This window comes from Oncorhynchus gorbuscha, linkage group LG01, assembly GCF_021184085.1.
Source record: "Oncorhynchus gorbuscha isolate QuinsamMale2020 ecotype Even-year linkage group LG01, OgorEven_v1.0, whole genome shotgun sequence".
Taxonomy (NCBI): Eukaryota; Metazoa; Chordata; class Actinopteri; order Salmoniformes; family Salmonidae; genus Oncorhynchus; species Oncorhynchus gorbuscha.
In genome coordinates, this window is record NC_060173.1 from 99193490 (window position 1) to 99221190 (window position 27701).

Here is a 27701-nt window from a genome sequence, read left to right on the forward strand (position 1 = left end):
CAGAGCAGCAGCAGCAGTCGTCGCCGTCGTTCCATGGCAGTTGGAAATAAATAGGACCACGGAGAAGAGACTGTCAACCCGAAAGATCTTCTGATAAACTGTCTTGCCAGACTTTCGCGGTTAACATGTCAAATGAGGGAAAGGCTTAGCTTTTCACGACATAAATCAAGGCTTCAAGAATATTATTTTCGTGGACCCTGTCAATTTTCATTCAAGGTGAATAGCAAAAAGATGGTCGATACGTTATTTTCAACTTGACGTTCCGTGCCCGTTTTTGTGTTCCAGGAAGCTTTCAAGCTGATTAAGGTGTTTGATTTATTCTTGCAAACGGTCTTGTTAGTAAGTCGAGTACGTTTGATGTCTCTGACTGCAGTTCGACAATTATAAATATCAGCACAGTTCCCACCTCGTCAGTTCATTGACTTGTTTGAGCCATCCATGATGATCGCTAGCTAACGTTAATGGTTTCTTTCTGTCTTCATCTTTATCACTATAGCTAAGCTAATGTACCTAGCTGCCTAGCTACTGTCTGGATGTTTTCCTACCCAGAATTTGCAGTTTTTAGTATTTCCAGTTTATTTTCAGCTTGGTGGATGAAGTACTGACAGGGTTTTATTTTTTGGTCAAGGGAAAAGGGAAAGTCTGAGGCAGATCTGGCATCCTCTGGTGTGACAGAGAACAGCAGTGACATCATTGGTTGGAGGGAATGGCCCCAGCCCTGACCAAGCTCTCCAAAGACGTCCACGGAATGCACCTGGCGTCCAGCAACATGGATGCAGATGGGGCAATGCTCAACATCGAGTGTGATCCTCAGTTGAAACTGATGGAGGACAGCTATGCTCAGAGGGTGTGGCTCAACCTCGCCTCTCTGCCCTTTCTGGACACTTGTTGCTCAAGCAAGAGTCCCCTTGACTTTGCCGATTCGCTCCTGTCCCCTCTGCTACAGGCCTCGGCTGGCCAGTACAAAACAGTGCTTCTCTCCAGCCCTGGTTCCCTGCTCAGCTTCCTGTCTCTCAACAAAAACCTGAAGCAATCACTGGCTGCCCGTCCAGGTGCACAAGACATGTATTTGGTTCCTGTCCCTGAACACAATAGCCAAGTTGTGGCTCAGCAGCAACAGCAGTGTCAACACAGTGGCCATGGACCAGATGGCTATGATATCTCCCAGTCCCCTTCAAAATACTGCCAGGGTGACCTCATGTCCCAGTATAACCCTGCTGTCCCCACACCCCTCATTGAGAGGCAGGAGGAGGGGGGCTCCAGCAGCACAGACACATCTCCAACACAGCTGTGGGTCAGGGGAGCTAGGGGCCAGAGCCTGGAGCAGCCTGTGACTGCATTGGTAGAGGAGGCATTGAGAGAGCAGACCCACTGGCATCTCTCCCAACAAACGTCTCAGTTAGGACGGGCTGGGCGGCTCCAGAGGAGACTTCAAGCTCTACTAGGGGACCACGCCTCTCGCCACTGCAGCCTCCAGCTGGAGGGTCTGAAGGGGAGTCAGGGCAGGGAGACCCCAGGTCACCCCTCACCCCCTGCAAATACCAAGCCCTTTGATCCAGCCACGGGGCAGAGACCGACAGGTACACTGAGCCGCAGGACCCAGGGCCGTGCCCTACTGCAGACCTCCTTACCGCCATCCCCCTCCACAGACATCCAGGAGTTTACGCGCTATGCCCAGGCCGTGCTGCGCGGGGTTCAGGAGGCTGTAGACTCTGATGCCACAGAGAGCAGCTCAGATGAAGATTTGGAGCCTGAGCAGAAATGGGGGACCATGTCTCAACCAGTGTGAGTACAGACATTCTGGTAATGTGCTGTAATTATGTTGTAGACCTGTTAATTACTTATGAGAAACAGGAAGTCTGTTCAGTTGAATAAGAATGGTAGAGAAATGTATTTCATGCTTAACTAGGATGCAAAAACATTGTAGTCCTAACTGTGCAACAGGAAAACAGCATTTTCAGAGTTAACTGTTTCTGGATGGGTTTTGTTAAAAGATGTGAGCTGAACCTGTAGCTTTGTTTGAGCTTGGGTCTGTTTCTCATATTTCAGGCATATTTTAAAGAGCTGTGGTGTTTTCCTGGATACCACAGTGGGTTATTACAGCTAAATAAACAGGGTTAAGGGCAGAGGTAGGCTATGAGAAACACATGCCATATGTGTGGTAGTGAGTGAATTATACATGGAAAAACACAGACCTTACACTTGAAATTACATTTCACTTGACCGCATTCAATGCACAAAACCGGTTGTTAACATCATATAACCTCTTTAGTTTGTGGCAGAGGCAGCAGATTCCTCCACTATTCACCTGACCCTTTACTACAGTACGAACAGAACAGACCCTCTCCTCTTCTAACCCACATCCAGGCCAGGTACAGAAACAGACTTTGTAAGGCCATATATCCACCCCCACACACTGCTTCGGTGGAAGAGCCCTTTGAGTCCTCCTCTGAAGTCTGTGACCCAGATCATGTGATGAGGAAAGTGTTTAGGGCTAAATTAAGAGGATGTAATAATGGTTCTGCTATGGTGTCTCTCTGCCTAGGTAGGAGTAACAGCTCTCTGAGACTCAAACACTGTGATCACACCAGGTTTCTTAGCATTTGAATCATCCAGCATTTAGGAAGGTTTCATGTTTCTCATTATAGTTTGTTGGGAGGTTTGAGCTTTTAAGTAAGTGGCAAAGATGAGCCGGTTTGTCTTTAAGTTCCAGGCCGGGAGCACATCGCCAGGTAACCTGCTCTCCCTGTCTGGAATGTAGTGACTGAGGAAGGAGACAGGGTTTGCGTGGGGCAGAAAGACCAAAGGGAAATGTGGAGGGGATGCCTTTGTGATTCCCTGTCTAATAAACGGGGGGGTGAGAAAGAGTTACAGTTTTATGAGCTCAGGGGAGAAGAGGTGGAAGGGGGGGGGGGGTGATTTTGTTTGACAGGGTGGAGGGGTGGTTTGGGTCTGGCATCATCCTGGCAGCAGCAGTCTTGTCTTTGTTGGAGCCCCTGTCTCCTGCTGGGTAGAACAAAGAATGGTTCCTATTCTATTCATTCTATTTCTATGGGGTAGGATGGTCTGTCTCTGTGGCCTTTCATTAGCTCCTTCATGGGGAGAGGTTATGGCATGCACCTCCCCTGGGAATATCTCCTCTTCTGAGACTGGATGGGCCATTTCTGGCCCCTCTTCCTGCAAAATGTGATAACAATGGTTACAAGGATAAAATTGGGAAGTCAAACTCTTGATTTCTGTCCTCTTTCAGTTCCACTCATATATGTTCATAATTTGATGTGGGAGTTACTGTGGCAGACTAGGATAAATATTTGAAAGTGAAATGAGGGGTACACCTTGTAACCAGGTATGGGCAACTTTGATGGGAGTGGGGGCCACAAAAATCTGAACTCCTCATGCCCGCAGTGGCTTGTGGGTTTATGTATCCACACGCAAACATGCAGTCAGAGCTGGCCCTAGCCTTTTGGGGTCCCTAAGCAACATTTTCTGCAATTCTAAAAAATAAATCTATAGGGTGGCGAGAAATGCTTGCAGTCACTCTCTGAGTGAGAGTGACTAACAAAATCAATGGTGGCCAACCCGGTCAATAATTGGAACATGATTACTGTACGTTTAGGTAGCTGCCCTCTAGAGCAGAAATAATTTAAAAAATGTTATTAATGACAATTTACGGGTATTATTTAATGAAGCTGCTAGTTGAGGACTTGTGAGGCATCTGTTTCTCCCACTCCTTTCTATTCTGGTTAATGCCAGTTTGTGCTGTTCTGTGAAGTCGAGTAGTACACGGCGTTGTATGAGATTTTCAGTTTCTTGGCAATTTCTCTCATGGAATAGCCTTCATTTCTCAGAACAAGAATAGACTGACGAGTTTCAGAAGAAAGGGCTTTGTTCCTGGCCATTTTGAGCCTGTAATCGAACAGATGCTGATGCTCCAGATACTCAACTAGTCTAAAGAAGGACAGTTTTATTGCTTCTTTAATCAGAACAACCGTTTTCAGCTGGGTTATTAACATCATTGAAAAAATGTTTTCTAATGATTAATTTGTCTTTTAAAGTGATAAACTTGGATTAGTTAACACAACGTGCCATTGGAACACAGGAGTGATGGTTGCTGATAATGGGCCTCTGTTCGCCTATGTAGCTATTCCATTCAAAACCAGCCGTTTCCAGCTACAATAGTCATTTACAACATGAACAATGTCTACACTGTATTTCTGATCAATTTGATGTTATTTTAATGGACATTTCTAAGTGACCCCAAACTTTTAAATGGAAGTGTATATTATTTCAAATAGTAAATTTGGGGGGTTTGATACATGGGCCATCCCAGCTGTAAGCTTTACTTTATGCCCAGACATACAACTAGAGAAATAAGTGTTTAAGAAAGCAGAGCTTAGTTAATACAGACAGGCTGGCTTTTTCCTCAGTTGGAATCAGGGCGGAAAACAACCTGTGTGTAACTGCAAGAGTAAAGAAATGCACCAGCAGTATAGAACCGCTCCAGTGCCGCTGTGTATTTATCTTTGTTGAGCTGGCCTGGCAGAGAGTGGCTGGGGGTGGTGTTCCATTGGGCGGCAGCAGTGTCTCTGGAGAATGGAGATAATGCCCAGATCCTGTGGGCTGTTTGTTTATGTTGCAACCCGAGAGGGAGGGAGGAAGTGCCTCTCCTCTCCCCGGAGACGGCTTGACTGGGAATGGGGGTGGCAGCTTTTTACACTTTTACGGTGTGGATACGTTCCACCACCTAGCCTACAAATCAGGATGTCAAAAGTCATTTTGTCACTTTCCTTACTGTAAAATGAAACCAAACTTGAAGTGTTCTTAGTTTGAGAGGCTACAGTGTTACAGCATTGGGCCTGTGTTTTGTTCGCGTGGGGGTCTATTTATGTCTATGCCGCACCAGTCACCAGCCGACCCAGCCTGTCTGATGAAAAATGTTCCCTTTTAGTTGTCCACTCTAAGTGGCTTACTCCTGGCATTCCCAGGGTCGCTACATAGAGCCATGGTAACGAACCTAACTGCCTGCCAGAAACCAACCTCTAACCTTGCACTACAGTAATAGTGGAACGCAGTCAGAAGCTCCATGGAAACCTACACAGTTTTCTAATGATTTATTTGTGGCCTAGATATACTTTATACTCAACAGAATAAGAATAAAGCCCCCTCATCTGCCATATCATAAGAAAAAGCTGATATGCAAAAGTAGCATTTTCATCTAGTGCTTTATAATGTAGGTCATAGTGTTTGCTATTTGTTGACGGTACTGTGTAAATATGAACCATATGTCCTCAGCCTCTATACTCTTGTTGTGCTGGGCTATTTATGTTATAAAGGTCAGTAAACCTACGAACACTCCAGCCGTTCAACCTGTTTCAAGGAAAAGGTTGTCTTTTCAATAGATGGGGGGGGGGGAATAAGAAAAAAAGGATACAAAACCTACAAATATTATGAATCTAGAAAAATATGGAATTGATTGTCTGATCATATGCTCTTTCTACCTCTCTCTTTGTGTATGTCTGTCTCCCTCTCCAATAGGTGTGAGTGGAGGTGGCAAAGGGAGAGGGCTGAGGTGGGCAGCGGGTGGACCTGGCTACAGCTGCATGTGGCAGAGCTTGAGGGACGCATCCAACAACTGGGGGACCTGCACAAACAGATCACCTCCACCAAGGTAAGGCCCAGTTCTATAGGCCCCTAGTGAACCCTGGCACACACACACACACACACACACACACACACACACACACACACACACACACACACACACACACACACACACACACACACACACACACACACACACACACACACACACACACAGAGAGAGGACTCAATCCCCTAGGCTCTAGACCAGGCAGGGGGGGTGTGGTTGTCATACGCCTGTCTGTCACTTGACTTTGTTTTCTATCTCCTGTACAAAGCCTTCTGAGGTTTGACTAGTTAATTAAAGGTTGTGTTTTAGATAAGGAGGTGCAGCATTCCTCCTCTAGTCAGCCTCTGCCCTTTTATAATTAGATGCGCCTGTGTGTGTGTGACATCACAGTGAGGACCTGTTCTTGTAAAGTGCCTGTGGTGTTTTTAATCTCTCATTAGTTTTCCCAGATCTAATTCACTCATTGTCAATCAGCTCTCATCAGCAGTCATGACAGCCCCCTCCTCCTGCTGTCTCCAGACAGCTGTAATCACCACGACCTCCCTCACGACCTGTCCTATGATCATGTGTGAATTAGTGGGGGCCGGTGGCACTTCATCGGCTTATAGTAATGGCTGGAATGCTGTCAAGCACATGGTTTGCGTAAGCCATATGAGCCGTCCTCGCCTCAGCAGCTTCATTTGGTGTGTGAATATGCCCTTGTGGCGTTGATAGTAGTGTGTTTGTGGTCTCAGGGGGGTGTGGTCTTGGCGGATTCCCAGCCGTTGACAGACGGGCAGATTCAGCAGACGTTCCTAACGGAGACGGCAGGGCTGCCGTTCACATCGAGGGGCAGAGACCCTCCCTCCGACACGGAGAACGAACCCAGCAGCCCCACACGCCTCCTCAGGAACATACAGAGACAGGTACATTTTTACTTTTTATTTAACCTTTACTTCGACAGTAACATTGAGACCTAAACTCAGCAAAAAAAGAAACGTCCTCTCACTATCAACTGCATTTATTTTCAGCAAACTTAACATGTGTAAGTATTTGTATGAACATAACAAGATTCAACAACTGAGACATAAACTGAACAAGTTCCACAGACATGTGACTGACAGAAATGGAATAATGTGGTCCTGAACAAAGGGCGGTCAAAATCAAAAGTAACAGTATCTGGTGTGGCCACCAGCTGCATTAAGTACCGCAGTGCATCTCCTCATGGACTGCACCAGATTTGCCCATTCTTGCTGTGAGATGTTACCCCACTCTTCCACCAAAGCACCTGCAAGTTCCCGGACATTTCTGGGGGGAATTGCCCTAGCCCTCACCCTCTGATCCAACAGACGTGCTCAATGGGATTGAGATCCAGGCTCTTCGCTGGCCATGGCAGAACACTGACATTCCTGTCTTGCAGGAAATCACGCACAGAAAGAGCAGTATAGCTGATGGCATTGTCATGCTGGAGGGTCATGTCATGATGAGCCTGCGGGAACGGTTACCACAAGAGGGAGGAGGATGTCTTCCCTGTAACGCACAGCGTTGAGATTGCCTGCAATGACAACCAGCTCATTCCGAAGATGCTGTGACACACCATCCCAGACCATGACGGACCCTCCAAATCGATCCCGCTCCAGAGTACAGGCCTCGATGTAACGCTCATACCTTCTACGATTAACGCAAATCCGACCATCACCCCTGGTGAGAGAGAACCGCGTCTTGTCAGTGAAAAGCACGTTTTGTCAGTCCTGTCTGATCCAGCGACAGTGGGCTTGTGCCCATAGGTGATGTTGTTGCCGGTGATGTCTGGTGAGGACCTGCCTTACAACAGGACGACAAGCCCTCAGTACAGTGTCTCTCAGCCTATTGCGGACAGTCTGAGCACTGATGAAGGGATTGTGCGTTCCTGGTGTAACTCGGGCAGTTGTTGCCATCCTGTACCTGTCCTGCAGGTGTGAAGTTAGGATGTACCGATCCTGTGCAGGTGTTGTTACACATGGTCTGCCACTACGAGGATGATCAGCTGTCCATCCTGTCTTCCTGTAGCGCTGTCTTAGGTGTCTCACAGTACAGACATTGCAATTTATTGCCCTGGCCACATCTGCAGTCCTCATGCCTCCTTGCAGCATGCCTAAGGCACGTTCATGCAGATGAGCAGGGACCCTGGGCATCTTTCTTTTTGTGTTTTTCAGAGTCAGTAGAAAGGCCTCTCTAGTGTCCTATGTTTTCATAACCGTGACCTTAGTTTCCTACCGTCTGTAAGCTCTTAGTGTCTGAACGACCGTTCCACAGGTGCTGCATGTTCATTCATTGTTTATGGTTCATTGGACAAGCAATTTATTTTAAACTCTTTACAATGAAGATCTGTGAAGTTATTTGGATTTTTCCGAATTATCTTGAAAGACAAGGTCCTGAAAAAGGCACGTTTCTTTTTTTGCTGCGTTTTAAGTCTCTTTTTCAAATGAGTCCTGTAAGGGTCCAATGAAATATGTAATGATTTAGCATTAGTTATGTCACAGAGATTGGAGGGCTTTTTAACCCAGCAAATCATCAAATCAAAAATGTTGATTAGTCAAAAGGACCAAAGCAGCCGTTACTGCTGTTTCCTGGTTTAGTGGTTAATCACGCACTGCAATCTGTGAGAGTCTAGCCCTGCTGCTGTTGATAGGACAGCTCCACTCCAAGTACATCTCTGGTTTTTATGTAGGGGGAAGTCTGGTTGTAGTGCTGCTGGCCTTTGTCTTCTTGACTCTAAGGGGTTGTGACAGGACATTCTCCAACCAGAAAGCCTCACTTCACATTAGATTACAGGTCTGGGGAGTCGGGACATATCTACCATACTGCTTAGCAGGTGGGGGGCTATTTAGATCTATAGGCCTATATGTTTCAGTTCAGTAGATACTGTATTTCGAGGATGATCTGTTGTCCTTGTCCCCACAGAGTGCCCAGCTGAGCCAAATCGTGAACAGCCTGATGCCTCCTCTGAACCTCTCTCCTTCCTCCTCTCCCATCTCCTGCAGGTGGAAAGGACAGAACAAGAGAGTCTTCAGCAGGTAGACCCAATGAGCCCTACCAGCCCACATTGTCATTTCCTGCGCAGTTTAGTTTATTAGGATCCCCATTAGTTGTTGCTCATGCAGCAGCTACTCTTCCTGGGTTCCAGCACCTATGGTAGTTGCGCAGCCAGTACAGTACAGCTCGGTTTGGCCCGGTAGTGTGAAAAAGGTAACCTTGACCCAGGATCATGTCAAAAAAACGATATTCCAACAGTTTTCTGTAATTAGTCCGCTACACTTTGCTAACGACAGTGCAATACTGTGCAGCTGTATTCATCGACCTGACCAAGGCTTTCGACTCTGTCAATCACCACATTCTTATCGGCAGACTCAACAACCTTGGTTTCTCAAATGACTGCCTCGCCTTGTTCACCAACTACTTCTCTGATAGAGTTCAGTGTGTCAAATCGGAGGGCCTTTTGTCCGGACCTCTGGCAGTCTCTATGGTGGTGCCACAGGGTTCAATCCTCGGGCAGACTCTTTTCTCTGTATACATCAATGATGTCGCTCTAGCTGCTGGTGATGCTATGAACCACCTCTACGCAGACGACACCATTCTGTATACTTCTGGCCCTTCTTTGGATACTGTGTTAACTAACCTCCAGATGAGCTTCAATGCCATACAACTCTCCTTCTGTGGCCTCCAACTGCTCTCAAATGCAAGTAAAACTAAATGCATGCTCTTCAACTAATCGCTGCCTGCCCATCCAGCATCACTACTCTGGACGGTTCTGACTTAGAATATGTGGACAACTACAAATACTTAGGTGTCTGGTTAGACTGTAAACTCTCATTCCAGACTCACATTAAGCATCTCCAATCCAAAATGAAATCTAGAATCGTCATCCTATTTCACAACAAAGCATCCTTCACTCATTCTGCCAAACATACCCTTGTAAAACTGACTATCCTACCGATCCTAGACTTTGGCGACGTAATTGACAAAATAGCCTCCAACACTCTACTCAGACTGCATCCAATTTGCTATCACAGTGCCATCCGTTTCATCACCAAAGCACCATATACTTCCCACCACTGCGGCATGTATGCTCTCGTCCGCTGGCCCTCGCTTCATATTCGTCTCCAAACCCACTGGCTCCAGGTCATCTATAAGTCTTTGCTAGGTAAAACCCTGCCTTATCTCAGCTCACTGGTCACCATAGCAGCACCCACCTGTAGCACGCGCTCCAGCAGGTATATTTCACTGGTCATCCCCAAAGTGAATTCCTCCTTTTCACACCTTTCCTTCCAGTTCTCTGCTGCCAATGACTGGAACGAACTGCAAAAATCACTGAAGCTGGAGACTCGTATCTCCCTCACTAACTTAACGCATCAGCTGTCAGAGCAGCTCACAGATCACTGTACCTGTACATAGCTCATCTGTAAATAGCCCATCCAACTACCTCATCCCCCCTCATACTGTTATTTATTTTTGCTCCTTTGCCACCACAGTATCTCTACTTGCACACTCATCTTCTGCACATCCATCACTCCTGTGTTTAATTGCTATATTGTAATTATTTCACCACTATGGCCTATTTATTGCCTTACCTCCCTTGTCCTACCTCATTTGCACACTTTGTATATAGTCAATAATACAATAGAAAAAGTTTATGCCATGTGTAACTCTGTGTTCTGTGTCGCACTGCTTTGCTTTATCTTGGCCGGGTCGCAGTTGTAAATGAGAACTTGTTCTCAACTAGCCTACCTGGTTAAATGAAATAAAAATAAGTCTTTCTCCTGTAATAATTATAACTACTGCTACCAGTTCCACTGTTGCTTACCACGTCAGAGGGTCAAAGAAAATAGAAATCAGGCATAAGCTGTCAATCAAAAGCCAGATCAAATGATTTTCTATAAAGAATAGAAGGACTTTGTGGAATGTCAATCACTGTTCTGTGGATTACTGAGATGCCAGAAACTAGATCCTGTAGGCAGGGCTGTTTTTATTTGAATTTAAATGAGAGTGACATTATGGTTCCTGGACAGCCCTGTTTTTAGGCACAACCACTCCCTCTAACAGGCTAGGGTTGTGGAGTTCTTTGGATGGTACCAACTACCCTCAAGGGTGCTGTACTGTAGGACTTCACAGAGCTGCTGTTTTTATTTCTGTCACAGGCAGCACAGCATAGTATGTTTATCTAGTTTTTATCTAAGAAATGTAAAGCCTGATTCAGAGGACAGGGAGGTGGGGTCTAGGAGGGCCAAGGAGGTTACTGTGATCTGGCAGGATAATGAACAAAATCATTTCACTTCCTGTAACCTTTGCAAGCCTGTCCCACCAGAGCTGGAAATAACAGGCCCCCAGTGAGTGTTGGACTAGCAGTGTTCTAAAGCCAGTATCTGCTAGTCTAGGTACCAAAAATGGAACCCTATTCCCTACTTTTGACCAGGGCCAATAAGGTATGAAATATATAGGGTGCCATTTGTGCTGAAGCCCTACTCTACAGCCCAGAGAGGACCTCAGATCTCCTATCCATCACTAATGATATTAAACATGCTCTAGCTATCCTTAAAATAACCCTTGGAAAAGTTTTACAATGTCCAGCTGTGATTTGGATCAGTCATTAAGCTCAGGTTCCTACTTCCTCTTGCCCCCTTTTTACTCTCAATAAAAAGTCTTCACCTCCCCTGATCTGATCTGACTCCCACGCTGCCATGGATGTCATGGAATACGGATCATATCTGACTGGGACACTGGGTTGGATTGTTTTGTGTTTTGAGTTGTTTAAGGGCATCTGGGCAGCTCTCTATCAATAGAACTGTTGCATTTGTGTGTTGCGTGAATAAAGTGCTGTGTGTTTAGTGACTTCGGTTGAGTTTCAAATGGCACCCTATTCCTTATAGTGCACTACTTTTGACCAGAGCCTCTGGGTGCCATGCCATTTGGCCCATATACTAAGTGTCCCCTCTGTTGTTCCCTGCAGTGGCCTGGTCCCGGGAGGATATGACGCCTTCTCCCAGAAGGCACCCAAGAGGAGGAGAGTGAACCGCAGAAGACAACACCTCCTCCAAGTGGACGCCACCTGTGTCTCAGCCCGCACCCGACCCCTGGTGATCTATCACAAACCACCACTCTTCATCAACACTACCCACACCAGCCACAGACAGCAGGTAGCATCCCTCAACACCATGCGTGCACACACACACACCACACACACACACACCACACACACACACACCACACACACATACCACACACACACCTGCTGCCAATAATGAAATGTCAGATGATTGACATATACTCAATTTAAAGAAGGATAAGAGAGTAAATCAAGCTGTCCTTATTTGTTTATGCAGAGGGACTCATCTTGACATTGGAGAATGAGTTATAGAAACTCTTGCATATTATTTTTTTTGTCATGTATGTAGAAGTAAAAACAGGGATGATAACTCTTTGAGAACAAAGGTTTACTAACCTTTACTAACTGCTGGCTTATTTAAAGTGGATTATTAATTGTAGCTGTAGTCTTTGGAAAGGGACCATGTGCTATGTGTCTGAGATGTTATCGTCTCATCATGATGCTGTGAAGAGCTCTCTCCAGCAGTTTAACAAAACACAGATTGGAGCAGTTCATTTTAATGTGACACCCTCCATGACTGCTATTCCAAACCCTTGATTTAGTCTGTTCTGACTTCTAAATATCAACTTGCTCCAGAGTAGAGCTTCAACCTGCAACACACAGCCTATAAGGCTCTGTTCAAATGTAGTGCACTATATAGGGAGTAGGGTGCCAATTTGGAACACAGCCAGTCAGTGTATCCATCTCTCCAGTCCTGCTACTAATCCTCCAGTTTCTCCCCACCAGGCCACAAAGCGAGCCAGCCAGGGACACCTCACTCTAGCTGATGTTATTACAGAGGAAGGCAATGTGCCAAGCCTACTGAGATTTTAATGGAGGAAAGAGAAGAAAGCTGTTCACGACTTTAACTAGTTTCATTAGTGTGATTTAGCCGAGCGGCTGGCTGCTCATCCAGGTCACAGTGACTCACAGCTGAATGTTAGCAGAGCTGAGAAACCAGCTGAGGGGGGCCTAAGTCACGTCTGTATGTTTAAACATATACACACATTCCCCTGGGTCATTTCTTTGCTAATGAGTTTGGTGGTCATTGGTAACTCTCTGATAGCAATAGGCTACTATCTTCAAGAGCCACAGGTGGTTTGAGTTCATAAAAATGTCCTGCATTAAATCAGTGGTATCCACACCTGGGCTTGGGGTGTAAGTTATTCTAGAACTTTTCTCTCTCCTGTAGGACCCAGCCTCCCTCTGTCTCACCTGTGCCTCCTGTGATCCCCTGGCACTGTGTTCTGACCCAGCCTGCTCCTCCAGCAGCTCCCTGACCTCCAGGACCAGTCACACTACACTACACCCTGCTCTCTGTCTCACCCCAGGTAGGCACATCTCTCATTGTGCTGGACAGACATTATGATACTGTATGTGTTATTGTGTTAAGATAACTTTACTGTACCACACCCTGTTCTCTCTCCCCTCCGGTAGGCGCATCTCTCCTAAAACAGCATAGCTATGGAAATGTCTGCTTGGGTTAACTGATGCAAGTGATTACTGTTGTGTTATAATTACTGTTGAGCTGTATGCTTCAACTCTTTTGTCTGGAAATGGCTGTACTATTCTGATGGTAGGTAGATGAGGGTGAACGGTACCATACAATACTTTACTTCATTGTTCATTTACATTGACCAAGATAGGTGTGAAAATAGAATACAGAACAGTGTATTCTGAGAAATGATTTAACAGTAATTCTCTTTGGCATCTTACTGGGGTACTTTCACAGCAGCATGCTCTGAGTCAGCCAGTCTAATCATTAATCTACTGTTGCTCCTCGCTGCTTGCTCTGTTGGCTATTCCCTGCAGGGAGGTTAATGATCCTAAACAATCCCAATGATCCTCGCTGGGCAGAAGGGAGGGGTTCTGAGGCAGTGAGCCGTGGCTCGAGCTATGGGCTGGCTAGAGGGGTTGTGGGCACTGGGCTGTGACTGATGAGGAGAGCACTGTCTTAGAGCCGTAACTCACACAGCTCCAGTCGATTTCCTGTCAACCTGAATATCACCCCACGGACATTGATTGAGCTAAAAACAAACAACACAAACACCATAAGGAATATTCTACTGACAATAATTATGTGGAAGATCGCCATTTCTCTTTTTGCCAGTCTCTGTGGGTTTGGGTTTCTTTAGCAGTAGGTGGGAAGGGGGAGATGTTGTGAGAGAGGGAGATGTGTGTGTGAGTGAGATAGATGAGCGCTTCAGGTTTTGTCCTGCTAATCTTGCCCTGACGGGCAGGAAGCACAGTGGTGGAAGTTTGACGTTTGCCTTAGGATTCAGCACCACTTGTCCTGTTCAGCCTGTATTACTATAGCATCTATGTAATTATCAGCCCCCCAGCATGTTTGTTCTCCTAACAATGAAACAGGGCCATGACATAGACGTTGATTGTCTGTAGAGCTGGTGAGAGAGCATTGAGAAGGAATACATTTAACCTAATGGGACTGATAGTTAAACATTATGCTGGCTTGTTGTTATAGGCAACTCTCTAACCAAGCCTTTTAATCTTATGGGGGGTTTGACGGATGGCTTCAGACGAGGGGAATCCCTCGCTGTTGAGTTAAAGTGGAACTGACAGCATTTGAACTAGTTTGCAGATATGAAACAGACAATCATAGTATCAGTCAAAAAGATACAATCCCCAGTTTATGCTACAAAACCAACTTTTTATAAGAGGTTTTAAAAATAGGTTGTATTTGACTCAACATTCCATGACGTACACGAAGGCGTTGTTGCAGGATAGATTGGTATAATTGAATGCTATCAGGTTGTAAATCATAACTGTCCTGGTACATTTTTTGCGGCCCCCATCCAGGATGCACTTGTTCAGTTTCAATGACTAAAAAAGACAAATGTATCTAAGGCTGGGAGAATGTCAATACAATCAAACTTGCAAGGGCAATGATTACAAGTCAGTCATAACGTGGCTAATAGACTAGCATATCTATTTATGTAGCAAGCTAAAAAAACGGATCCCAACGTTAGCTAAATCGCTAGCTGCTAGGAGGATGTCATGTCATTGGAGGAGTGAGTGAGTGACTGACAGACTATTTCCCCTCGTTTTCCGGTGGCTATACACAGCTCCAGCTAACTGGTATCATTTGGTTAGCTAGCAAGAATAACTAACTGGATAACAGTTATTCACAGAGTGAATTTGCGAACGAAGAGATATGCTATCTAATCCGGTTTTAGAGTACTCTCGTCTGAGTGCCAGAGCGCAGAATAACTGATGAATTTATAAACGCACAACACCTGCTGAATATGACCTGTCAGTAAACGTTGGCAAAAAAAAGTTATAGTTAGTCACGAACGCTCTAGATATCATGTAAACAGCCTAGCTAACCAGCTCTGCTAATAAAATGGTCAGAGTGAGGTGTTCTCTCATTTGTGTCTGGAAGTAGCTAGCCAACTTTAGCCAGTTAGCTTGGGTGCTTGGTTTGAGAGAGAAATTGATTTTGTCTGCGTAGACTCTTGTCATTGGAAGAGACAGATGTTTTTATTAGGTTTTATTTGCTGCAGTGTCTGTTAATTGTCCAAACGCACACCCGCTTTCCCACTCTATATTGCTATAGAATTTTCACAAATGCCTCAGGATATTTGGGAATTACGTATACTATGAATTTATGAAAACGTGAAAATGACCATATCTGATTTGTCATAAAATGTTTTTAAAAAATGATAATACAAAAAAAAAGTAATTCTTCCCTCTGTTGTATTTTAACAGATTTGAATGAGATTTCATGTTGCTAGAATGCTGTCAGTTCCACTTTAACATGGGTGCTGTGTGCTTCCAGGTTGCCGCCACAAGCAGCATGGGAGGCACCTGTGGGGAGGGGCCAGGGCTGTCTCAAATATCAGATGGGTGGGCTCTGCTCAGACCCCACACAGGGGAGCCTATCGCGGGGGGAGGAAGAGGAGACATCCCCACAGGACCATGGAAGGTATGCATGATCCCTGGAATGGGATTTTTACTCAGTAATCAGGAATGCCTGCTGTTTTGAGATCTATCCAACATTAATTTTGATTAGAAAAAGACCTAACCTCGAGCCAAATCCTGATTTCCTATGTTGTCCTACACATATCCAACTAGTTATTACATACATGTAGCCTGCGAGTGTGGTCATTACATGTATGCTATGTAGCTTGTTACAGAGCGACCCATGGCGTTAACAGTTAGATGTTGTTGGTCTCTAGATGAGGAGGACTTCCTGTCTCAGCTGTCAGACCCTGAGGACAGTCCAGAGGATAGCCTGGAGGATGCCGTTACACCCCAGACCCCACACACACGCAAACGGGTACCATACACACGTTATGATCTTCTATCCTCGCTGGGACCTAAAATGGATTTCCATTCAAAATCTTATTTTCCCTATAACCCTTACCATTAACTTTAACCCATAACCATAACTCCTCAACCTTACCCTAATTATATCCCTAATTTTCACCCTATACCTAACCCTTCAATTTAAAATAGTCTTTGTCCTCATGGGGATGTTGGAAATAAAAGGATAGATAAACCAACTAATATCTTGACAATTGCCTTGTAATGAATACTGACATCTAGTGGAGAAGTTTAGAACAAACGGTGTGCATTATAGGCATTATAGGCATGTAGCCCGCTTGTTGATAAGTGAGCTATGCTACAGTATTTTTTTTTTAATGCTATTCTATTCTCAGGGCCCAATCCGCAGACGTCAGGGAGAGAGTGTTTACAACATTGACAACATCATCATCCCTATGTCCCTGGCTGCCACTACCAAGGTGGAGAGACTTCAGTACAGAGATATTATAACGCCCAGGTATGGCTTCTGGTGCTTGTTCTTTGGCTTGAGTTACTTCTCAACAAAAGCTAAAGCCACCAGTTTTTGCTTAACTGTATTTTGAGTTTGATCAAACCTCCCAAGAAATGAGTGTTCTTTGATGTCCTATGATCTGTCTGAGGACACCCCATCAAATGAGTGTTCTTTAATGTCCTATGATCTGTCTGAGGACACCCCATCAAATGAGTGTTCTTTGATGTCCTATGATCTGTCTGAGGACATCCCATCAAATGAGTGTTCTTTGATGTCCTATGATCTGTCTGAGGACATCCCATCAAATGAGTGTTCTTTGATGTCCTATGATCTGTCTGAGGACATCCCATCAAATGAGTGTTCTTTGATGTCCTATGATCTGTCTGAGGACATCCCATCAAATGAGTGTTCTTTGATGTCCTATGATCTGTCTGAGGACACCCCATCAAATGAGTGGATTCAACGATTTCAGCCACACCCGTTGCTGACAGATGTATAAAATTGAGCACACAGCCATGCAATCGCCATAGTAAAACATTGGCAGTAGAATGGTCAGTACTGAAGAGTTCAGTGACTTTCAACGTGGCACCGTCATAGGATGCCACCTTTCCACCAAGTTGGTCAAATTTCTGCCCTGCTAGAGCTGCCCCCGTCAACTGTTATTGTGAAATGGAAATGTCTAGGAGCAACAGCAGCTCAGCCGCGAAGTGGTAGGACACACAGAATGAGACCACTGAGTGCTGAAGCGCGTAGTGTGTAAAAATAGTCTGTACTCGGTTGCAACACTCACTACCAAGTTCCAAACTGCCTCTGGAAGCAACATCGGCACAATAAATGTTCGACGGGAGCTTCACAAAATGGGTTTCCATGGCCGAACAGCCGCACACAAGTCTAAGATAACCATGAGCAATGCCATGCGTCGGCTGGAGTGGTGTAAGGCTTGCCGCCATTGGACTCTGGACAGTGGAAACACTTGAGTGATGAATCACGCTTCTCCATCTGAGGGACACATCTGGGTTTTGTGGATGCCAGGAGAAAGCTACTTGCCCGAATGCATATAGTGCCAACTGTAGTTTGGTGGAGGAGGAATAATTGTTTGTGGCTGTTTTTCATGGTTCTGGCTATTCCTCTTAGTCCTAGTGACGGGAAATCTTAACGCTACAGCATACAATTACATTCTAGATGATTCTGTGCTTTCAACTTTGACAAGTTTGGGGAAGGCCCTTTCCTGTTTCAGGTCCATACAGAAATGGTTTGTCGATCGGTGTGGAAGAATTAGACTGGCCCGTACAGAGCCCTGACCTCAATTCCATCGACAATGGTGGAAAAAGTACCCAATTGCCTGGCTTGAGTAAAAGTAAAGATACCTTTTAATAGAAAATGAATAAAATGAAAGTCACCCAGTAAAATACTACTTGAGTAAAAGTATTTAGTTTTAATTATACTTAAGTGTCAAAAGTAAAAGTATAAATCATTTCAAATTGCTAATATTAAGCAAACCAGATCACACACACTTATTTTTTATTTTATTTAGCGATGGCCAGGGGCACAGTACAACATGCAGACATAATTTACAAACAAAGCATTTGTGTTTAGTGAGTCCACCAGATCAGAGGCAGTAGGGATGACCAGGGATGTTCTCTTGATAAGTGTGTGAGTTGGACCATGTTCCTGTCCTGCTAAGCTTTCACAATGTAACAAATATTTTTGGGTGGCAGGGAAAATGTATGGAGTAAAAGGTACATTATTTTCTTTAGGAATGTAGTAAAGTAAAAGTTCTCAAATATAAATAGTAAAGTACAGATACCCCCAAAAACTACTTAAGTAGTACTTTAAAGTATTTTTACTTAAGTACTTTACACCACTGCCCATCGAACACCTTTGGGATGAATTGGAACACCGACTGCGAGCCAGGCCTAATCGTCCAACATCAGTGCCCGACCTCACTAATGTTCTTGTGGCTGAATGGAAGCAAGTCCCCGCAGCAATGTTCCAACATCTAGAGGAAAGCCTTCCCAGAAGAGTGGAGGCTGTTAAGGCAGCAAAGGGGGACCAACTCCATATTAATGCCCATGATTTTGGAATGAGAAGTCAGACGAGCAGGTGTCCACATATATTTGGCCATGTAGTGTATTCCGTCACCTTACACATTGCTCTGCTCCTTCCCTGTAGCTGGAGAGTGGTTGATAACCCACCCCTGGAGGAGAGGGAGGAGGAGGAAGGGGAGCTGCTGTGTGACAAGACATTTTCCCAGAGGCACCTGGAGTGTGAGCAGAGGGAGAAACTCCGCTGGACCTCCTGGGACAAGACCAGACACTATAGACGCACCACCAGGTGGGGACTGGGCACACCACACATCACCTTGCTGATGGATCCTGCAGTAAATCTTCTTACCTCACTGGGTCTCAATTCAATACACAGTGTCTGTTTTTTTTCCTTTGAGAATGAAGTCTGGCATTGTCTTGCTCTGTTGCAGTATTTTTTAAAAATAAATAAATGAATCGCCTCTCTCTGTAGGTCTGGCAGTAGAAACGATGGAGCAGGTGTTTCTGTATGGGACTGTGCTGTCAGGGGTGACACCGGAGGTGACGTGAGCACTCACGTGGACTGGAGCCATCTGGACACGGACGGAGCCTTAGAGGAGTGGGTGGTAAGAAAGGACATTCACCGTCTAGTCTCTACCAACCTAAAGTCTGGATCCCGGTTCAGCTCTTTGTTACATTCTGAGTAGGAAGTCTTGGTATTACCATCTATTAACCCTGCTGCTAACTGAGGAACATTCTAATCAATAAGCTATTAAGTATAATGCAGAGGTGTTGCTAGCAGAAACAATGCTAGTTTGTTATTCACAAGTCTTCTAATGATCAAGCTGAATTAGAGGTTTTACTTTAAAATATGACTCGCTGACTTTCCTGATCAAATCAAACTTTATTTGCCACTTGCTCCAAATACAACAGGTGTAGACTTTACTGTGAAATGCTTACTTACAAGCCCAAGTAGGTTAAAATAAAATGTAAATTGTCTGGTGGTGATTTTAATGAATGGTTCAGCAGTCTAATGGCTTAGCAGTCTAATGGCTTAGCAGTCTAATGGCTTGGCAGTCTAATGGCTTAGCAGTCTAATGGCTTGGCAGTCGAATGGCTTGGCAGTCGAATGGCTTGGCAGTCTAATGGCTTGGCAGTCTAATGGCTTGGCAGTCTAATGGCTTGGCAGTCTAATGGCTTGGCAGTCTAATGGCTTGGGGGTAGAAGCTGTTGAGGAGCCTTTTGGTCTTAGACTTGGCGCTCTGGTACCGCTTGCCGTGCGGTAGCAGAGAGAACCGTCTATAACTTGGGTGAGATATGGAGATTGGGCATTTTATGTAAGAGATTGATTTATCCTACAATGTTAGCGTTTACATAGCTGGTCATAAATGGATGTTGCATTTTATGTAGACTTCTTCTAACCCATTGGTTTCTACCACAGTTAATAATCTGATTTAAGCTATTAATTACATACAAAATCAGTGTGACAGATTTCCAGTCATTCCATTTAATTTAATACCCCTTGATCTTCAAGACTAGGACTTGGTAATATACAGTAGATTAGCCTAATTAGTTTACCAGAGCATAACTCAAGTGTAAGGACATATTTAGCCTACTATTCTTTATGATTTTTGTTGTCATGGACTGATCGGGTCATTGATTCGAGTTGAGAAATAAATGCTGCACTCATGGAATAGCATGCTTTGAGCACTACTGAAAAAGGCTATTTGCATGTGAAAAATGTATGCCATATGCTGCATTTGCTATAGGCCTATTGTCGCTCTGGATAAGAGCGTCTGCTAAATGACTTAAATGTAAATGTAAATGTTTTCAGTGCGTTCGGAAAGTATTCAGACCCCTTTCCCCTTTTCCACATTTTGTTACGTTACAGCCTTATTCTAAAATTGATTAAGTAAATAAAAAATCCTCATCTACACACAATACCCCATAATGACAAAGTGAAAACAGGTTTTTAGACATTTTTGCTTATAAAAAATGTATGAAGTATTCAGACCCTTTGCTATGAAATTGAGCTCTGATGCATCCTGTTTCCATTGATTATCCGTGAGATGTTTCTACAACTTGATTGGAGTCCACCTGTGGTAAATTCAATTGATTGGACATGATTTGGAAAGGCACACACCTGTCTGTCTATATAAGGTCCCACAGTTGACAGTGCGTGTCCGAGCAAAAACCAAGCCATGAGGTTGCAGGGATTGTCCGTAGAGCTCTGAGACAGGATTGTGTCGAGGCACAGATCTGGGAAAGGGGACCAAAAAATGTATGCAGCATTGAAGGTCCCCAAGAACACAGCGGTCTCCATCATTCTTAAATGGAAGAAGTTGGGAGCCACCAAGACTCTTCCTAGAGCTGCCCGCCCGGCCAAACTGAGCAATCGGGGGAGAAGGACCTTGGTCAGGGAGGTGACCAAGATGCTGATGGTCACTCTGACAAAGCTCCAGAGATGTGAGAACCTTCCAGAAGGACAGCCATCTCTGCAGCACTCCACCAATCAGGCCTTTATGGTAGAGTGGTCAGACGGAAGCCACTCCTCAGTAAAAGGCACATGACGGCCTGCTTGGAGTGCCAAAAGGCACATGACGGCCTGCTTGGAGTGCCAAAAGGCACATGGCGGCCTGCTTGGAGTGCCAAAAGGCACATGGCGGCCTGCTTGGAGTGCCAAAAGGCACATGGCGGCCTGCTTGGAGTGCCAAAAGGCACATGGCGGCCTGCTTGGAGTGCCAAAAGGCACATGGCGGCCTGCTTGGAGTGCCAAAAGGCACATGGCGGCCTGCTTGGAGTGCCAAAAGGCACATGGCGGCCTGCTTGGAGTGCCAAAAGGCACATGGCGGCCTGCTTGGAGTGCCAAAAGGCACATGGCGGCCTGCTTGGAGTGCCAAAAGGCACATGGCGGCCTGCTTGGAGTGCCAAAAGGCACATGGCGGCCTGCTTGGAGTGCCAAAAGGCACATGGCGGCCTGCTTGGAGTGCCAAAAGGCACATGGCGGCCTGCTTGGAGTGCCAAAAGGCACATGGCGGCCTGCTTGGAGTGCCAAAAGGCACATGGCGGACTCGGACCATTTTTATTTTATTTTTATTAAACCTTTATTTAACTAGGCAAGTCAGTTAAGAACAAATTCTTGTTTACAATGACGGCCTACCTAAAGGGGATGGGGGCTGGGATTAAAAATAAAATACAAATATAGGACAAGACACCACAACACTACATAAAGAGAGACTTAAGACGACAAAATAGTATGGCAGGAAAACATCACAACACAGCATGGTAGCAACACAACGTTACGACAACATCATGGTAGCAACACAACGTTACGACAACATCATGGTAGCAACACATGGTAGCAGCACAAAACAGGGTGCAAACATTGTTGGGCACAGACAACATCACAAAGGGCAAGAAAATAGAGACAACAATGCATCACGCAAGCAGCCACAAGTGTCAGAAAGAGTGTCTTTGAAGAGATTCAGATTAAACTGTCCCGTTTGAGTGTTTGTTTCAGCTCGTTCCAGTGGCTAGTTGCAGCAAACTGAAAAGACGAGTAACCTAGGGATGTGTGTGCTTTGGGACCTTTGGCAGAATGTGACTGGCAGAACAGGTGTTATGTGGAGGATGAGGGCTGCAGTAGTGATCTCAGATAGGGGGGAGTGAGGCCTAAGAGGGTTTTATTTTTTAAATGTAATTTATTTCACCTTTGTTTAACCAGGTAGGCCAGTTGAGAACAAGTTCTCATTTACAACTGTGACCTGGCCAAGATAAAGCAAAGCATTGTGACAACAACAGAGTTACACATAAACATATAGTCAATAACACAAAATAAAAGGAAAAATAGAAAGATCTATGTACAGTGTGCGCAAATGCAGGGAGGTATGGCAATAAATAGGCCATAGAGGCGAAAGTAATTACAATTCAGCATTAATACTGGAGTGATAGATGTGCAGATGATGATGTGCAAGTAGAAATACTGGGGTGCAAAAGAGCAAGAGGGTAAGTAATAATATGGGGATGAGGTAGTATAAATAAGCATCAACCACTGGGTCTTGCGACGGGTACACAGAAATGACCAGTTTACAGAGGAGTATAGAGTGATGTGTCCTATAAGGAGCATTGGTGGCTAATCTGATGGCCGAATGGTAAAGAACATCTAGCTGCTCGATAGCACCCTTAGCTGCCGATCTATAAATTATGTCTCTGTAATCTAGCGTGGGTAGGATGGTCATCTGAATCAGAGTTAGTTTGTCAGTTTGAGTGAAAGAGGAACGATTACGATAAAGGAAACCAAGTCTAGATTTAACTTTAGCCTGCAGCTTTGATATGTGCTGAGAGAAGGACAGTGCACCATCTAGCTGTACTCCCAAGTACTTGTATGAGGTGACTACCTCAAGCTCTAAACCCTCAGAGGTAGTAATCACACCTGTGGGGAGAGGGGCATTCTAACCAAACTACATTACGTTTGTTTTGGAGACGTTCAGAACAAGGTTAAGGGCAGAGAAAGCTTGTTGGACACTAAGAACATTGTTGTAGAGCATTTAACACAGAATCTGGGGAGGTGCCATTTGAGTATGAGACTGTATCATCTGCATATAAATGGATGAGAGAGCTGCCTACTGAAACAAGATTCTCTGGTTAGATGAAACCAAGATTGAACTCTTTGGCCTAAATACCAATAGTCATGTCTGGAAGAAACCTGGCACCATCCCTCCGGTGAAGCATGGTAGTGGCAGCATCGTATTGTGGGGATGTTTTCAGCGGCAGGGACTGGAAGACTAATCAGGATCGAGGGGAAAAATGAATGGAGCAAAGTACAGAGAAATCCTTGATGAAAACTTGCACCAGAGTGCTCAGGCCTTCAGACTGGGTGGAAGGTTCACCGCCCAACAGGACAACAACCCTAAGCACACAGCCAAGACAACGCAGGAATGGCTTCGGGATAAGTCTCAATGTCCTTGAGTGGCCCAGCCAGAGCCCAGACTTGAACCTGATCTAACATCTCTAGATAGACATGAAAATAGTTGTGACGCTTCCCATCCAACCTGACAGAGCTTGAGAGGATCTGCAGAGAAGAATGGGAGAAACTCCCCAAATACAGGTGTGTCAAGCTTGTAGCGACATACCCAAGAAGACTCGGTTGTAATCGCTGCCAATTGTGCTTCAACAAAGTACTGATTTAAAGGGTCTGAATACTTCTGTAAATGTGATATTTTGTTTTCTTTGTTTTTATACATTTGCAAAAATTTCTAAACAGTTTTTGCTTTGCTATTATGGGTTATTGTATGTAGATAATACTTTAAAAAATCCATGTTAGAATAAGGCTATGACGTAACAAAATGTGGAAAAAGGGAAGAGCTCTGAATACTTTCTGAATGCTCTGTATGTTTTAATTGTAGACACTTTATCTCAATAATTTTCAGCTGTTCAAGTCTATCAAAGTCATGTGACCGTTAGGCTGGATATATATATTTTTTTTAGCAGCATGAATTAGATTGAGCAATGAAAGCCCCACTCGTGGTCTTCCTAATTTTAACTTGTTTTTGACAGTATGGAGCACAATACCATGGAGGAGTTTGGAAGGGAGGAACGGCCTCAAACTTTCATTCCATAGATTGGGATCTGCACTATGCAGCTGCTCCAAGATCACATTTTTCACTGGCTGTCCACTGGTAGCAAAATCAATGATTGATAGGCAGTTTAAACTTCTTCAATTCAACCATTACGGTTAAACCACAACCACAATCTGTAAGGTACAAATAGCTAAATGAGAGAGCAGCAGTGTGATTCACATCGTTGCACTATGTAGACATCAATAATAGGTGATATCTGTAGAGCCTGTGAACTACACCACTGCTGTCATCCTTACCTCCAAGCGTTTATTCAAGTTGGATAATCTTTGGATGCCGACAGCAGTCTCACCATTGGAAGACAGCTTGAACTGTAGCCTACAAAAACCTATTCCTGATCTTTTCCCCGTGACCCATCAAACACATTCGGTGTGTCATCATAGTGGTCTCTGACTTGTGGTCAGACTCGCTCAGGTGGAACAAACTTAAACTTGCGCCTTTTTTTCAATGCTGATTTGAATGTCATTGACAAAACAAAGGTGCCATATTTTTTAAAAATTGAATTTAAGTAATCTTAGAAGTAATCATCTAGTTTTTCAATATCTAATCCGATTACACTATTTTTGCTGGTAATGAATGGATTAGTTACATGTTATCCGTTACTCCCCGACCCTGCTAGTAATGATAGATTAGTTGTGGTGTCTGTCAGGAGGTAGGGAGAGTGCCCACTCTCACACATTGAGGGAACGCTGCAGGCTCCCTGATGCGCAGGATGTGGGTGTGAAGGTCACAGGGACCATACTCGCCTTGCATTAATTTTGGTTTTAAATCTAACCCTTTATCACGGGAGAATGATGTACTGTGTGTGTTTATACTAGCTCAATCTAATTTTTGACATTCAGTTGCCCATGCTGTGTTACCCACAGATGAAAGTGATAAATGTAATGTATGTTGCCCTCATTATTCCTTCCTCCCCTCCCCAGCCCTGTTTCCCGTGGGAGACTCGTGTGTTCCCGCTGTGTGAGGATGAGGATGCGGCTCTGAGGTGTGATGAAGAGGAGCAGGAGGAGAGAGCGATGGCAGAGCCCACCAGCAGCACAGACGAGAACAGTGTATCTGTTCAGTCACACCCATTCTCAACCCTGTCTAGTACAACACCACCACCTGCTGTAGATGACGGGAACAACAGTCTTACAGCAGACAGCAGAGTCACCTGAGGTGGCTTGGATTTACCACTGCACAGCACAGGTAGCATGTACAGTTACTTATAGAAGTGTGTATTTTAGATTGGCTGACACATGCATTCAACAGTCTATTGATGTGGGCTGGGTATGTCATAAAGCAGTAGTGTTATGGAGAGCACAGCCACGCCTAACTACCTTTCACTGATCCATTGCTTAATGGTTTATTTATGGTTAAATGGAAAGTGTGTTCCACACGCCCTTTTTAAGTGCCTGTTTTCTGTCTTCAACAGGTCTCCACAGAAGATTAGGAGACCTGAGGGACAAAGATACAAGAGGAGGCATGATCTAACTGGAGATGTCACACCTAATGTTTGCTACATTTCCTGAATACAGTGATATTTTAATTTTTGTAAAAAAAAAAAAAAATAGGAGAGTGTTTATATTTACTTAAATTTCTCTTCTCTATTGTAAGATATTGGTGTGGACTGTGTTGGATATTCAACATTTTAAATATGTACCCTGACCTGCATTCTTATTTAAGATCTGTGTACTAGTGCACAACCGATCGTAGCCACTGTATGTACGTAGTTGTTGTTTGATATTTATTTATGTTTCAAGACGTGTCTGAAAATGCAACGTCTATATGTGTGTATGTAGGTATTTTTACATATTCACCAGTTTTACTCGTGGTTAACAGATTGTATTTTTCCATAAGTGATCATTTTTATACAGAGAAAAAACAGGGGATGTATTTTCATTGTTTTTTTTTAGTTGGTGTACTTCTCGTCTGACGGTGTAATCTCTGTTGAACACAAGTCATTAAAATCATTCAGGCCACTGTCTGACTGTCACATTATTGTGGTCCTTCTGTAGCTCAGTTGGTAGAGCATGGCGCTTGTAACGCCAGGGTAGTGGGTTCGATCCCCGGGACCACCCATACGTAGAATGTATGCACACATGACTGTAAGTCGCTTTGGATAAAAGCGTCTGCTAAATGGCATTTATTATATTATATTATTATTAAGGACAAACCAGACTGTGCCGATAAATGGTTAAAGGTAACGGGATGGTCGTTCTATTGCCTCTGACCACATAACACCGGCCCAATGATTCCACATGTTGAATCCCTACTGTTCGTCATTCATGTGTCTTGTTCTTTTATTATAGTATTGAGTGGTCAAACCAGTTACTTCGTAATCACTGCAAAAACACCCATCACCTGGCCAGACTGAATGGCCCACGCTCTACACAGTGTGGCGCTGTTGTCCTTTATTTGCAAATAAGAATTTAGTGAGACATATACTTGTAGGTAAGAGGACCTAAAAATGTGGTATGAATGCATGCCAAGGCCTGAGAGAGTCCTAAGCATTTAGTTATGCTTCTTAAATAGGCCTAGCCTCTGATAGGGTGATTATTCCACTCTACATATAATTACTATTTTTCTTGCTGTCATTGTCAAACTTATCTTTCACACTCTGAGCTTAGTTTCCTAAACCCACTAGTCCAGTCAGTTCTTTAACTGTTCAACTTTGATCTTCTCCTCAGTGTTGAGCTGCTCTGTCCATCAGCAGCACAGACTCAAAGATACAGGCCCATTTTATCCTTCAGTTACATCATCAGGGTTTCCATCCCAAATGGCACCCTATTCCCTATATAGTGCGCTGGTCAAAAGTAGTCCACTATTAGGGAATAGGGTGCCATTTGGAAGGCTAAATGCAGGCAAGTAGCGGTCAAGATGATCAGGTCCATCTGAAGCAGGCTTGGAGAACAAGGGGGATGGAGAAGCCACCCCTAGACTCTAGGAGCCATTCCCCTTGTACTTCCCTTCAAGTGTGTTTAAACCTTCAATGAGCAGACATCACAGAAAGAGGCAAGGCCAAGGAATGGTGTGTGTGAAAGGGTCACTGTGAAGTAGCATCTGTTTTGCAGTTTATTATATGTACAATGGTTTAAATTGTTGCAACAATAGGCCTACTAAGTATGATCAGCAAAAAAATACATCAACATGACCTAACCAGCCCGGTGGACTAGGTCTGTGGCCCAAGTGGCATCCTACTCACTTTTTGCACACTGGAGGTTTGTCAAATGTAGTGCACTATATAGGGAAATGGGTGCCATTTGGGACAAAGCCCAGGTTCCTAATTATTGTATGTTGTAGTAGGTGACCCTGACTCTCCTTTCACTGTGTGGATGTGTTGCTGTTTGAGGGTTGACCTGAAACATTGTTGGGGTATTGATCTGTCATAATGTGAAAAGCTGTCAGCTCCAATGTACTGTATTTCAGTGAGTCATAACGAACATCATAGTTGTATTCCAAAGGGCACCCTGTTCCCTATATAGCCCTATGGCCCAATTAGTTTGTTTTATTTACT

At 44.5% G+C, this 27701-nt stretch overlaps 1 protein-coding gene across 2 annotated transcripts; it reads left to right on the plus strand.

Moving 5' to 3' along the window:
* LOC124047228 (KAT8 regulatory NSL complex subunit 1-like protein) lies at positions 1-26171 on the plus strand. Of its 2 annotated transcripts, none has more exons than XM_046367783.1 (14): positions 1-306; positions 629-1785; positions 5536-5668; positions 6385-6555; positions 8573-8685; positions 11616-11802; positions 12943-13081; positions 15547-15693; positions 15947-16047; positions 16430-16551; positions 18718-18879; positions 19063-19195; positions 25129-25393; positions 25620-26171. In XM_046367783.1, exons 2-13 carry the CDS (start codon positions 707-709, stop codon positions 25360-25362), a joined length of 2721 nt encoding a protein of 906 aa, XP_046223739.1. In that variant the 5' UTR covers positions 1-306; positions 629-706; the 3' UTR covers positions 25363-25393; positions 25620-26171. The 2 variants fall into 2 exon arrangements, with proteins under 2 accessions (XP_046223739.1, XP_046223740.1); XM_046367784.1 differs by having other exon boundaries at positions 1-216.
* The last annotated feature ends 1530 nt before the right edge of the window (positions 26172-27701 follow it).